Source organism: Cnephaeus nilssonii (genome assembly GCF_951640355.1).
Source record: "Cnephaeus nilssonii genome assembly, chromosome: 5".
Classification (NCBI taxonomy): domain Eukaryota; kingdom Metazoa; phylum Chordata; class Mammalia; order Chiroptera; family Vespertilionidae; genus Cnephaeus; species Cnephaeus nilssonii.
Window position 1 is genome coordinate 35,320,012 of NC_137076.1, and position 15,130 is coordinate 35,335,141.

At 39.8% G+C, this 15,130-nt stretch overlaps 1 protein-coding gene across 1 annotated transcript in view; it reads right to left on the reverse strand.

Moving 5' to 3' along the window:
* Nucleotides 1–15,130, reverse strand: part of PINX1 (PIN2 (TERF1) interacting telomerase inhibitor 1) — a 74,850-nt gene that overhangs the window by 59,020 nt on the left and 700 nt on the right. Inside the window, exons 2-5 of the mRNA XM_079772419.1 lie at nucleotides 9,828–9,937; nucleotides 7,986–8,078; nucleotides 6,140–6,218; nucleotides 712–804 (exon numbers count right to left, since the gene is read on the reverse strand). Coding sequence (XP_079628545.1) covers nucleotides 712–804; nucleotides 6,140–6,218; nucleotides 7,986–8,078; nucleotides 9,828–9,937 — 375 coding nt within the window. The remainder of the gene's footprint in view (nucleotides 1–711; nucleotides 805–6,139; nucleotides 6,219–7,985; nucleotides 8,079–9,827; nucleotides 9,938–15,130) is intronic.

The following is a 15,130-nucleotide window of genomic DNA, read 5'->3' on the forward strand; positions in this document are numbered from 1 at the left end:
GAAAACTGTTTTCTGGGAAAACATTTGGGGAGTAGATGAGGGCTCCTTAAATTGTTTCTTACAATACACGACCGCCACCTAGTGGTTAAAGAGGACAACTGCATGCACAATTGACTACAGGGGAGTGGGGAGGTGTGATGGAGGAAGATAGGATTTACCACCCAGTTCTCAAACATGTTTTCTAACACTATCTTCGTAATGACAAAGGAATGCCTAAGTTAACACTCCATGAAATGAAGAAAAGATGTGGGATAATATAAAGATCAACTGGGAAGTGAGATTTCTCATACTGGAGATCTCATTACAGAGCCTAATTCTCTAAATTGAAAAATGTTAGGAACTATTAAACACCAACATTAAACTCTGAAAAACAAGAAAATGTAACTAAAAATGTTGAGCAATTAATTAGAATTATTTCCTGACCTAGCCATTTAAAATCCCTTTTTGCCTCTAAATAGCAAGTTGACTTCCAGCTTTGCCCCACATCAGAGCTAATGAATCTGATGCACTCTAACCAGATCCCCAGTAGACTAACAATAAATACTGAAATTTGAGCACCGCTTTAGATCCACCCAGTCAGGCTATCCATAATTCCCCATTTTGAACGGAAAACAAGACATAATGTTGGCAAAAAGCTAAAAATGCTTTAAGAAACCCAGTGGGAACACAGAGATATCAATAACTAATAAATAAAGAAATGCTTAATTTTACCTTTTGTGAATTTCTTATAATGAACACGGTTTTTGGAGACTTTGGACTTTTCCTCAAGGCTGAAAGATTTCTTCTCCTTGTTGTCTGAGGAGTCTTGAAAAAAGAAAGAAAGAAAAGCATTACATTAAACTCTCTGTAATCCATTCTCATGTATTCTCTTACAGTGACATGGTCTTATTTAAATAAAATCTTTGGAAACCTTATCCCTTATTATTGAATTCTAACCAAATGATTAGAAATTCTTCTTAAACTGTATAACTGTAAATCAAGCAAGGCTATTTTCCAGAAATGTATACAGTCTTTGAGGAAATGAAAATTTGTGTTCACACAAAAAATCTATATACCAAAGTACATAATAGCCTTATTCATAATAGTAAAATACTGGATATAACCCAAAATTCCTCCAACGGGTGAATGGCTGAGCAAATTCTGGGGTACCCTTATTTTGGAATACTACCCCACAATAAAGAGCATTAAGCTATTTGATACACACAAAATCCTGGATGAACCTCAAGGGCAGTATGGTTAGTGAAAAAGGTCAATCTACATATAATATGATTAAATTTATATAACATTCTTGAAATGACAAAACTAATAAGAGGGGGAACTAATGAATGGTTTCTAGGAGACAGAGATGAAAGTAGGGTGTTGGAGGTCAGAGGGGTGGAAGATGGGTTTGAATACAGAGGCAGCTCTTTTGTAGTGATGAAACAATCTTGTATCTTGATTGTGGCAGTGGCCATATAAATCTATACATGTGCTAAAACTGCATAGAAACACACACATACTGGGTTAAATAAGGCACATCCAGGAGGGGGCTACGATGGGGTTCAAATACAGGCAGATACGAGTGAGAGTGTGCATTCTTAACTACTACACTGTGTCCCTAGCAGAGCTGCTCTCCCATTTTGGAGGATGTAAGAATTACTGGGGATCTATCTTCTCCATCTTCCCAGTACACAGATTTCCCAAAGCAAGGACAGACCTCTGGGGAATCAGCTTCTATCTATTTGTCCACATGCACTCTTTCCTAAAACTGCTCTGATTCGGAGTGGATGCATCAGTCTACTTCTCCTCCACTTCTCCCACATGTCCTCCACCCACTTTACAAAAGAAAGGCAAAGATAAATAGGAACAAGCCAAAGTACTAATGTCAGGGAAGCATCCTTTAATCAAAGCAGCGAAAGCAGCCCATCCCCACACACCAATCTATCTCACCGAGAGATACACTTTCAAAAAGATTTTACTGTTCCAATAATTATTTATCAAAATGTATAACATACTTCCTGGTTTTAGCAATTATAATCTACTAATTAAAATAACAACTTAATCCAAAGGAAAAATATTATACTTAAAGCCTTGAGGTTATTAGAAACAAACCAAAAATTTATATGCATTTGTTTTGTGGCAGAGAAATATGATAGGATGAAGAATTTTTAAAAGTTTAAGCAAAAAATAGCCTATATAATAAAGATGTGATATGCAAATTAACCCTCACACCCTCACAAGATGGCTGCCTACGACCAGGCCAGCAGGGGGGTTAGTGAGGGATGACCAAACAACTGAACAGTAGTCTGCATGGGGCGACCAGGTTGGCGGGAGGGGGGGGATGAGGGGGGGCGACTAGGCCAGCAGGGGGGGGCAGTAAGGGGTGACCAGGCCGGCGGGGTGGGGCAGTTAGAAGTGACAAGGCTGGCAGGGAGGGGGAAGTTGGGGGAGACCTGACTGGCAGCAGGGGGCAGTTGGGGGCAACCTGGCCAGCAGCAGGGGGCAGTTAGGGGCAACCAGGCCAGCGGGGGGGGGGGGGCAATTAGGGGTGATCAGACTGGCATGCAGAGGCAGTAAGGGGTGATCAGGCCGGCAGGGGGGGCAGTTAGGGTGACCAGGCAGGCAGGCAGGTGAGTAATTAGGAGCTAGCAGTCCAGGATTGTGAGAGGGATGTCCCAGATTGGAGAGGGTGCAGGCTGGGCTGAGGGGACCCCGACCCCCATGCACGAATTTTGTGCACTGGGCCTCTAGTATGGGGTATACACAATCAAAATATTATTTCAGAGGAAAAGGAACTATGAAATATAATATTTCTGACTATTAAGGACTTGTTTGTATATTTCTAAATAGATGACAATAGGTATCAAATTGCTCTGGTATTTACCTACTGAATACATTTGGGACTAATGTAATGGGTGGGTTTTTTTTAATGCCTTTATTTCCCAATAGGACAGAAATTACAATTTGCAACAATTGGAAGCTATGATTAAAAACATTATAGATGTTGATATAAAAATGTGAGCTAGGGTGTATAGCTTTTCAAAATTCCCTTAGAGGATTTGTGAGCAAAATAATTTGAAGATCCCTGTCCTTTGTGGATGGCAGGTTATCAGCATCCCAGTTTAAAATCATAAGGAACAGCCCTAACCAGTTTAGCTCAGTGGATAGAGCGTCGGCCTGCGGACTCAAGGGTCCCAGGTTTGATTCTGGTCAAGGGCATGTACCTTGGTTGCTGGCACATACCCAATAGGGAATGTGCAGGAGGCAGCTGATCGATGTTTCTCTCTCATCGATGTTTCTAACTCTCTATCCTTCTCCCTTCCTCTCTGTAAAAAAATCAATAAAATGTATTAAAAAAAAAATCATAAGGAACAAAATATCTGATGGAAGTAACAAACATTTGCTAAAACCATGAAATTAAGTCTACAAAAAAGCTAAGTTGAGTCTGGTAAAGAATAACTAACTAAGATAACTTTTTTAAAATGAAATTTTAAAGAATATATTGATTTTTTTGTCCCACAAGAAGATAAGGATTATTTCCAGAATGTTTGCAAGATTCTATGAAGAGGACAATATGGAATTTCTGTTTAACTGAAAGACAAATTGTATGAATCTGGTAAGTAATCTTAAGGAAGTAAAAATATTATTATAAAAAAAAATGTTATTGGGTTATATTGTGTCATCTGCTTTTCAGCTCTAATACAGTAATTTCGGCTTTACTCTGACCAAAATTCACTTGAATAAAGATACTGTATTTATGAAAGGTGACATGGCAGAAAAATAATCTATTAGCTCTCCAGGTCCACTCCTTAAACAGGGTTTCCCTTAAAGGAATATTCCAAAGGCTTTTCGGTACTGGCGGTTGAAGGCCTGTACTGAGCTAGATAAGAAGCAGGCCACCAAAGCCCAGTCCCTGTCACAGGGCTACCAGCACCCTCTAGTGGTCTCGAGGTGGAACTTAATCTACAGATTGGTAACTCTCCTGCAGCCAATGATTCAAGATATTTCTGTCTTAGGCAGAAAAAAAAAAAAGAATCAGCCTGCAAAGGTGAACCTGTGGATTGGGCTGCCCAAGGACAAGGCACTACTGCTTGGAATCTGTCATGCACTTACTACCTTCCTGACAAATAATAGAATTTCTTGGGTCACTTTAAACATTTCACCAACAGCACTTTGATAATACATCAGGGATAAATCTCAGAAGTACATTGAGAAAAATTAGGCAGATAGATTAGAAAATACAAACTTATATTTCCATTGATTTCAGCTGTGATCCTGAATATAAAGATGCTTTTGTTTATAATTAGTAAGGGCTAACGTCCTTGAATTTTACTGCTGCATAGATCCTCCATTTCCTATTATCAGTCCGGTAAGTGTTTTCACAAAACATTTTCCTTTGGCTAACAAATTATCATCTTTTATGTTAGGAACACACATAGGATAGTTCTAATAGTTAAGCCATGGGCAAGGGAAACTGTCCAAGTTATAGATTCCAACAAGAAGTCCAATCTGATTAGCAAAAAAACAGTACCTCTCCCTTGATGTTTTGGGCTCACTCCCATATATAGCACTGTTAGATTCATGCTACAATTTTACCAATTACTAGAATATCCTGTCTGCTACTTCCCAAGCAGGGATTATGTCTTATACATCTGCATATCCTCAAGTCTATAACTTCATATCCAGCACATAGTCAATAAATGTTTGCTGAACTCAAGCCTAAATTTTAAATTTATTCCACAAAATTCTTTCTCCAACTTAACAAACACCTTTTGTGCACTGTTGGTGGGAATGTAAAATGGTATAGCCACTATGGAAAACATGGCAGTTCCTCAAAAACTTAAAAACAGAACTATTGTATGATCCAGCAATTCCACTTCCACCCCAGGATTGACAACAGGGACTTGAAGAGACATTTACACCTCCATGTTCATTATTCACAGGAGCCAAGAGGTGAGAAGAGGTGCAACCCAAGAGTCCATCGATGAATGAATAGACAACAGAATGGGGTATATACATACCATGGAACATTATTCAGCCTTAAAAAGAAGGTACACGATTGGATACTACAACATGGAGGAACTTTCAGGACATTATGTTAAGTGAAATAATCCAGAAACAAAAGGACAAATACTATCATTCCACTTACATAAGGTACCTAGAGTAGTTAAATTCAGAGACAGAAAGTAGAATGGTGATTGCCAAGTGCTGGAGAAGGGAGGACTGGGGAGTTAGTGTTTAATGGGGACAGAGTTTCAGTTTTGCAAGAAGAAGTGTTCTGTGGGTGGATGGTGATAATGGTAGCACAATAATGTGTCCATACTTAATGTCACTGAACTGCACACTTAAAAATGGTTAAGATGGTAAATTGTATGTTATGTGTATTTTACCACAATTTTAAAAAAAATGTCTATAGAAGAATAGTCTAGATTTCTTCAATGACTACCCAGCAGAATTAACTCAAGTTACGCCCTTGCCTTCCAAATAAACATGTGATAAAAAAAACTTCTCTTAAATTCTAAAATCATACCAAAGCCCCACAAGTTTCGCCCATCCATCCCTTTCCCCCCAATAATAGTATCTTCCTGTTAACTTGATATGGGAAGCCCAATGTCCAATTGTTTCATTTCTAATTCCTACACCTTCAGAATACAATTTCTAGTATTGAGCCCCTTGCAACAAATTTTACTATACCCCAGAATCTCTTAATACATTAAAAGGTAAAAAAGTTTAATTAGAATCAACACACATACACACACACACACACACACACACACACACACACACACACACACAAAGGCTTTTCTATTAAGCCTTTGCTGGCTGCTAATTTATGGTTCCAATTGATATTTCTTGCTTTGTATTTTTAAAATGTTTTTAGACACATTCAAGGAACCCTGGAAAGATCACTTTACTATTTGAGGTTGTAAACTGAGTGGATTTATCTTGCCATCTCAAACTCTTAAGTCAGAAGTGTTGTCTTTTTACATGCAATGAAAGCACTATCAAAATATACACAGGAAAGACTGTTTCTAATTGCTTCAATAAATTAACTTTTGGGTATGTGATGCTTATAGTTAACATAGTTGGTAAGAATGTTTTAAATTGAGAGATTATATCTTATAAATCTAATGGATAACAAGGCAAAGATTTCCCCTACCTGCTGTTTCTGGTCCATGACAAGTGTTCAATTCAGCCAGAAGCTGGTTAAAATCATCCTGATGAGCAATCCAGTTGTCCTGAAACAAACAAAAAAATCATTAGAGGCAAATCTATAGTTTACCTACCCTGGTTGAAATAAGAGATATTTTGGAATCAAGGAAATCTGGTGGTTAACGTGAATTTTTAAATGTTTCACCAAGATATTTGTAAATTTGAAAGATATAATGTAAATTTGAAATGAAATGTATTTATTTTAGTATTAAAAATGGGCTCCTTGGAAACGTCAGTCCTGATTTCAAATGTGGATAACTTATACATAGTCAATTTATAGTCAAATAATCAGTAGGCAACCTATATGCTAAATATTAAAAGAAAGCAAAATAAAGTATTTTTCTCACGAAGGGAAAATCATGTAAGTCAAAGGAAAAATGCAATCATGAACTTGGGGATTCCCTTCTTTGCTCATTTGAACTTTAAATATTTTGCCCAATTCTATTTGCTGGCATGGACCCCATTTTACAAAATAACACTGGAGAATGGAGGAGAAAGGACTCCAAGTTCCGTAAATCAATCAGCACCCATCTGTAAGGTGACAAGCTAGTGAGTTCATTATAACAAAGAGAACCTGGCTTTAAGAGAGAATGAACATCTCCAAAACCATCTAAACCAGTGGGAAGGTATCAATGGAGGAATTTGCCTCATACACACTATTTTAAGACTGCTTAAAGTTAAGGCATATTAAATAGGTTTACTGGGCAATGCTTCTCCCAAAAATTTAAGTACATCTGTATATCTCTCAACAACTACCTTCAAAATCAACTTAATATAAACTCCCTCTATAGTCTTTTAAAATTTTAGTTGTTAGTCCAGAAAATTTAGCTGCTCTAGTCTACTACTCAATGCTGCTGAACTAATCAAAGTAATTCAGTTTACCTAATGAAATTCTCCAGATTTTCTACCAGATTCTGTTGGTTGTAAAAATTTAAGAATATTGAAAAAAATAAAAGACTAAAAAAATAATTAAGAACAAAGCTTTCTGCTTAGACGCTGTCTAAAGCAAGTAATACTGAAAATAAAAAGTATGATGACTGGGTAGACCAGTGGTCGGCAAACTCATTAGTCAACAGAGCCAAATATCAACAGTACAATGATTGAAATTCCTTTTGAGAGCCGAAAACTGACTTCTGCGCATGGGCCACAAAGTTTCAATTGCACTGTACCTGCATGCCGCACGTGGTATTTTGTGGAAGAGCCACACTCAAGGGGCCAAAGAGCCGCATGTGGCTCGCGAGCCGCAGTTTGCTGACCACTGCAATAGGCCATTAATTTTTAACTACAGTGTCATATTTGCAAAGTGTCAGTGTTTAAGAGGAAATGTGAATAAATTTAACTGCTATCCACCAACAGGCAGAAACAGACAATGGTACAGGAAAAGAGTACCACTTTCTTGCAGAAGAATCTTTTAATTTCTTTCTGAAACTAAATGTCAGCAACTTTTAATAATATAAGCTAATATTAGAACAAGGTAAAAGTAAAACTTCTTGTCTGTCCTGAAATGAGTATTTCTATAAAAAGAATACATTTTGCAAAGTTTAGCAATAAAACTAGTTTGCATCTCTTACCCATACGCAAGTAAAGAACCCCACGAAGACAATAAGGCAGAGTGAGCAGGCAGGACACATGATAAAGAACCAGCTCAGCCATGGGCGTTTTACTTAACCAAAACATGGAGGATACATACTTGAACAGTTAAAAACTGATCAATTTGATCGACTTAAAATGTATATATTTACAAAAAAGTCAATTATGCAAGGAAAACCTCCAGCAGACACACTGTTGCTCACTTCATTATTGATCGTGGCTCCAAGTCCCAGGTGGTTATTTTTAACTTGAACTTTAATATGTTCTGTGGCTCCTTGCTCTTGAGCCCCTAAACCCTGTAGAGATTAAACACAAAAAGAGTTAGCTTTTTAAATCAGATATAGAGAGTGATTATCTCTATCTTCCCTCATCAACCATGCCATTCATTACTAAACATCTAGGAGCAGGGCACTACCTGTGCCCTCAAAGAGAATACAGTGCAATGGATTCTCATAAGATATGGCTGTATCACACACACACACACACACACACACACAAGCACTTATAATAATGAATACAAACTCTTCAACCTGAGACCTAATTTAAGGACCAGGGAAACACTATGGAGAACATGTTTTATTTAATGCTCCGAATCAGAGTTCTGCCACAAAACTATTAGAAGCCCATCGGAAGTCTTATGAGTCTGTGGCTCTGCCCATTAACTAATTATACAAAACAACGCTGAGAAGCGGGGAGAAAGGGACTCCAGGACCCTGTATCAACACTCATTGGTGAGGTGTCCCAGAGAGCGTGGTATACTGCAGAACTAAAAGGCACCAGCAGGCTGGCTTCAGCTCAGTGAATGAAGAGGAAATAAGATGATATGAAGGGGCTAGACCTCACAGACCTTGGAAATTATGGTAGAAATTTGGATCTTATTCTTTAAAACAGTGGGAAACCACTAAACTTTTAAGCAACTGAATGACAGGATCTAATTTCTGTATTTTAAAAGCTCATTCTGGCTGTCGTATGGCCCCGAGGAGGAAAAGAAGGGAGGCAGGGAAGCAGGAGACAGGGTGGAATGGTGATCAGAGCAAGCAATGTTGGTGGCTGGACCAGGATGCCCTGGAGAGAGAGGAATAATGACTGGGGCACAGAAGTGAGAGATGCAGGAACCAAGTCTGACTCCTAGGTTTCTTGCTTGAGTAAATAGGTGCCATTTGCAAAAATGGGGAAAGTTGATAAGAAAAAGATCTGGGAGATCAAGGGTTCCTAATAAAAATTATAAACTTGAGACGCCTACTGCAGTGGAAATGTCAAGCAGGCTGATTCATTTATAAACCTGGGCTCAGAGGACAGATCTGGGCTAGATACAGAAAAGTTAACAGCTAGATAACCTCAGCATTTAGATAATTCAAGCATAGGCTGGCATAAGTGAGCTCACCTGAGCAGAGCACAGAAAAGGACCTGGGGCTCCACAACTCAATAGTCTGGAGGAGGAAGAGCCAGCCACCAATTGGAGTGGCTGGTGAGGTAGAAGGGGGGGAAAAAAAAACAAAAAACAAACAAAAACAAGAGAGAAAGCAATACTGTGGGAGTCAACACAGAAGTATTTCAAGAAGGAAGTAGTCAATTATGTCCAATGGTGCTAAGGGATTAATTAACATGAGGACAAAGGAGGGCCCACTGGATTTGGCAACAAGATCATGAAAGACCTTGACAAGACCATTTGAATGTAGAGCGATCAGTAGAAGTCCTATTTGAGTCAGGAATAACTGGAATGTGAGAAACAGTAGAAAATGTGCAGTCTAGTTATGAAGGGGAATAAAGTATTACTCTTAGCAACTTAAAACTCTGATGGTTAAGAATGATTCAAAGTGTAACTAATTAAAAGATGCTAATCATGCAGTTTAAATGATAAAGAGAGCTAACATTTATGTTCAATTCTAACTTGATCATCACTAGATCACTATAGTTCAGTTATTTCTCCAAAATCTCTTATTGATCCGAAACATAAATTTTTCTCAGTCTCCTAAAAAAATGCGTTCTCCCAACTTGTAATCTCTTTGCATGGATCTGATTTTTTATGTTCTTCTCCGAAATACCTTTCCTTTAGACCACCCCATCTTCTCCAGCATCCTCTGGCCAAACTTGGAATCATCGTTACTCCACCTGGTATTTCTTGGATCCAAAGCCCACTTCTGCTTCCGCCGACCTGCAAATGACAAAGTATCTCCTTAGCAACTTACCTTTCAAACCTGGAAACTACCACACAAATATTCACATACCTAATACATACACACATACTTGCATAAAATATAACATACATTATGTTTTATTAGATACAGGTACCAGATTCAACATCAGATTGGATCATTTACCCTGATTTCCCCAATAACTATATACTCCCAACATACAAACTGACCTTCTAAGACAAAAAAGAAGATATTCACTCCAAAGGTGACAAATGGAAATACCTAGACATACCATCAGTTGGGCCTTCCACAGTCAGCTAAAGGCAACAATCTATGAATGCACCAGCAGCAGTCACTACCGCTTTTGTTGCCATACATTATGTGCCAAATGCTCCCCACATGTTAGATTCCATTTTCACGGTAACCCAGTGAAGGTAGATATTCTTATCGCCATAGATGAGAAAATCTGAGGCTTAGAGACAGAAATGTGCCTCATGTCCCCAAGCAAAATCCAGGGCCTTTATACAAACAAAGGTCCTACTGACATCAAAGCTTATATTCTAAGCCCACGAGATACAACAGTCATTATGATCCTGGGGAGAGAGTCAACTGTGCCCTCCACACAGGTGATCTACAGATACTAACGATGCCTTCCCTTCTCACTGAAATGCTCCAAAGTCATCTGATTCCCTCTATAAATTTCTAGAATTAATTATCTGCTTCCTTTTGGGCAATTAACATTTTTCTGTATTATGGTTGTGTATATCCATCTCTTAGTGTTTCCTATCTTATATAATAAAAGGATAATATGCAAATTGACCCTAATGGCAGAATGACCAGAACAACCGCTCAACCAGTCACTATGAGGCGCACTGACCACCTCGGGCGGGCAGGCTCCGATTGCCCAATGGCAAATGGGGAACAGAGGGTGGGTGGTGGGGGACATGGGTGGCGCCAGCCCAAGGCCCTCGCCCCACCAGTTGCCCCACACACAGAGGGCAACCCTCGGCAGGGCGAGACCAGCAAGCGGGCAGAACAGCTGACCTCTTGGTTTCTCCCCCCAGGCCAGCAGGCTCCGATCACATGATGGTGAATGGGGAACTGGGGTTGGGAGGCGGCGGGGGGGCGGGGCCGGCTGTGGGCAGTGGAGGAAGATGGCCCTGATCCCAGGCCAGGCCTAGGGTCCATACCCACACACAAGTTTCGTACACCGGGCTCCTAGTTATACCATAATCTCCTATGGCTCACATTTGTGTCTTATTCTTATGATTCACTGCCAAGAAGTAAAAAACACTGCCCATAATAGGCACTCAATAAATATGTGAATGAATGTGCAAAGGAATGAGAAAAAAGGAGGGAAGGGGAGGGGAGGGGAAGGGAGGGGAGGGGAAGGGAAGGGAGGGGAGGGGAGGGGAAGGGAAGGGAGGGGAGGGGAGGGGAGGGGAGGGGAGGGGAGGGGAGGGGAGGGGAGGGGAGGGGAGGGGAGGGGAGGGGAGGGGAGGGGAGGGGAGGGAGGGAAGGGAAGGGAAGGGAAGGGAAGGGAAGGGAAGGGAAGGGAAGGGAAGGGAAGGGAAGGGAAGGGAAGGGAAGGGAAGGGAAGGGAAGGGAAGGGAAGGGAAGGGAAGGGAAGGGAAGGGAAGGGAAGGGAAGGGAAGGGAAGGGAAGGGAAGGGGACACAAAAAAGGAAAGGAAGAAAGGAACAAAACTGAATTAAGGGACTGTTTTGAGTTTCTTCAAAGTAAGTATTTTTTTAATGCATATAAATAACTGACCATTAGGAACTCAAATTTATCATTGTAGTTTTAAGGAAAATCATTGCAGAGATATAGAACCTCAAAAGTTCACAGAACAAGAATATGAAAACCAAAAGTAAATTGTGGCCAAGTGAGAAATTTGGAGGTCAAGGGTCATTATCATTCACCTACTACATCAACTGAAGCCCAGAATCTCACTATCAACAGCAACTTCACAGTCTGGCAATCTCAAAACATAATTTTTAAAAACATAACACAACCTGCGGTCAGAGGTGCTCACAGAAATGCACGTAAAATCAACACGGAGAGCCGTAACTATGCAAAAATAAGTAAACGGTTTACAAGCAGGCAGAGAAAGGCTACTTAGGAAGCAAAACAAGTTGGGCTCAAATTTAGAGTGTTTCCCAGGAAAACGGAGACCCAAAAATGCTGCACGTGACAAAGTTACCACTTTACGTATCTTAGTAAATACTCAGCATAATGTTGCCTCTACTAATGAACAGCATACGAGACGAGCCTCGTTAACCAGTGTTCTCTCTGGAGATCATGTCTCTGGCACACGGTGCTTGGCAGGGGTCTCTGACTAGGGCTTGTACGAAGGGGACAGTTTTGAGAATGACTGAGCCCACACTCTGCAGTTAGAACTGCATACAGTTTATGTCGCATACATATATATGGAGAGCAGACTACAATGCTCACACAAGAGACTGGATGGCTAGGGAGGTCGGTTCTGTTCCCCAGGGAAATGGCAGGTATCCTCAACCAATAGGGCAGGGTAGTGTTTCCCAAATGATGTTCAAGGCGGGGAGGGGCTCCCCACTACATTTAAGCAGAGTAACACTGGGTAAAACAAAATTTAAGTATTCCACACTAGAGACTTTCTCAGACTTGTAATATGCAACTGCGTAGACTCTCCTAGAGGAGGGCAGAGCTAGCACGCCATGTTTCCCAAACTTATTTGATCAGAACTCTACTTCCCTGGAATACTTTCTGGGTCTAGAGATGTAGAAGTTTCTAGGTTTGGGAACTCCTGGCAAGGAAGACTATAGCTGGTCTGTTCAGATTGGATCCACTTTTACATATGCTTTGCTATTCTTATTCCACAAAGAATAAGAATATTCTATGCTTAGATGGCAGCTCTGCTAATACCTGTGTGCAGAAAAGAGTTAACCTAGCAGGCCTGACTGCTAGCTATTGTTCCATAGTCTTTTTAAAAATATATATATTTTATTGATTTTTTTACAGAGAGTAAGGGAGAGGGGTAGTGAGTTAGAAACATCAATGAGAAACATCGATCAGCTGCCTTCTGCACACCCCCTACTGGGGATGTGCCTGCAACCAAGGTACATGTCCGCAACCAAGATACATGCCCTTGACCAGAATCGAACCTGGGACCCTTCAGTCTGCAGGACGACGCTCTATCCACTGAGCCAAACTGGTCAGGGCTCATTCCATAGTCTTGCTTACACCTCGGGTTTCAGGAAGCTTCCTACCATTCTCAAAAATGATGAGTGGCTCACTATATGTCTAACTGTTTACACAAACAATATGGTTTATGCCAAATACCTGCGCCCCTTCAGAGAGTCTGGAATTTTGGTACATGCCAGGCAGAGGCTGATTAGGTGACCAGCCCCCAGTAAATACCCTGGGCACTAAGTCTCTTAAATCAGATGGATTTAATTGATATCTTCAGAGCATTTCACCCCAATGCAGCAGACTATACATTCTTTTCAAGTACACATGGAACTTGTACTTGAATTTTCTAGGATAGACCACATTAGGACACAAAACAAGTCTCAATAAATTTAAGAAGACTGAAATTGTATCCAGCATCTTCTTCGATCACAAAGGTGTGAAATTAGAAATCAATTATAAGAAAATAACTGAACAACACATGGAAGCTAAATAAAAGGTTACTAAACAATGAATGGGTCAACAATGAGATCAAGGGAAAAAATTAAGTTACCTTGAGACAAATGAAAATAAAAACATAACAACCCAAAACCTATGGGACACAGCGACAGCAGTCCTAAAAGGAAAATTCATAGCCATACAGATCTACCTCAAGAAACAAGAAAAATCTCAAATAAACAATGTAACTTTATATCTAAAGAAACTAGAAAAATAACAATAAATTGCCCAACCAGTGTGGCTCAGTGGCTGAGCATTGACCTATGAACCAGGAGATCACGGTTTGATTCCAGGTCAGGGCATATGCCCAGGTTGTGGGCTCAATCCCCAGTAGAAGGCGTGCAGGAGGCAGCCAATCAATGATTCTGTCTCATCATTGATGTTTCTATTTCTCTCTCCCTCTCCCTTCCTCTCTGAAATCAATAAAAATATTTTAAAAAAAGAAAAATAATAAGTAAAGCCCAAAGTGAATACAAATAATAAAAATTAGAGTGGAAATAGATGACATAAAGACTTAAAAAAAAGCAAAGATCAACAAAACCAAAAGCTGGTTCTTTGAAAAGATAAACAATATTGACAAACCTTTATCCAGACTCATCAAGGTAAAAAGAGAGCACCCAAATAAATAAAATCAAAAATTAAAGAGGAGAAATAACTGACACCAAAGAAATTACAAAGGATCATAAGAAAACATTATGAACAACTATATGCCAACAAATTGAACAATATGGACAAAATGGATAAATATCTAGAAACATACAATCTTTCAAACGGACTCAGGAAGAACATGTGGAGGTATGGTGTGGAGAGAACTGAAAATATTCCCTTAAAATCATGCAATTGTAATTAGTGATGTCTACAAATAGACTTTACACCTGTATACCACTTCATACTTTGAACTATTTCCACATTCACCATCTCATTGATTTTTTAAGACAACCTAGTGATAAAGATAATAAATGAAGTTTTTAAATACCACACAGAAACTAATCACGGAAAGAGATACGAATGAATTAGCAGAGCCAGGGCCAATGTTCTCTATTACCTACTGAATTAAGCACACATCAAAGAATATTTAAAACCAGAAGAGACCTCAGAAATCTAGGCTCTAAGCCGACCATCTAAAACATATTCAATTCTAGGAGTCCTATTTCGAAATAGTAGAAAACTGCTGGTCCTAGTAGCAACAATGTAAAGATAGAGACAACTAGATCAATTTTGTCCATTTCTAGCTCAATGACTTGGGGTGGGGTGAATAATTTTCCTCTGAACCTTAATTCCTGCTCCTGTAAACTGGAGTGGAGCCTAATCCATTTCGTTTTGTGCTCACAGCCCTCCATCCCCTCAGTTAAAAGAATGCTGACAGCATTTATTTCACAAAATCCCAGCGTAGTTGCTGTTGGTCTATCAAGTAAACTGTTTCAGTTCCAGGCTCACTACGGACTGCCAAAGTTATGACCAAAGCACCACTGCCCCCTGGTGGCAGGTAACCGTAGCTACAGGTGCCGTTCAGAAGTTCCGCAGCCGCTCCAGAAAGGGAATTAATGA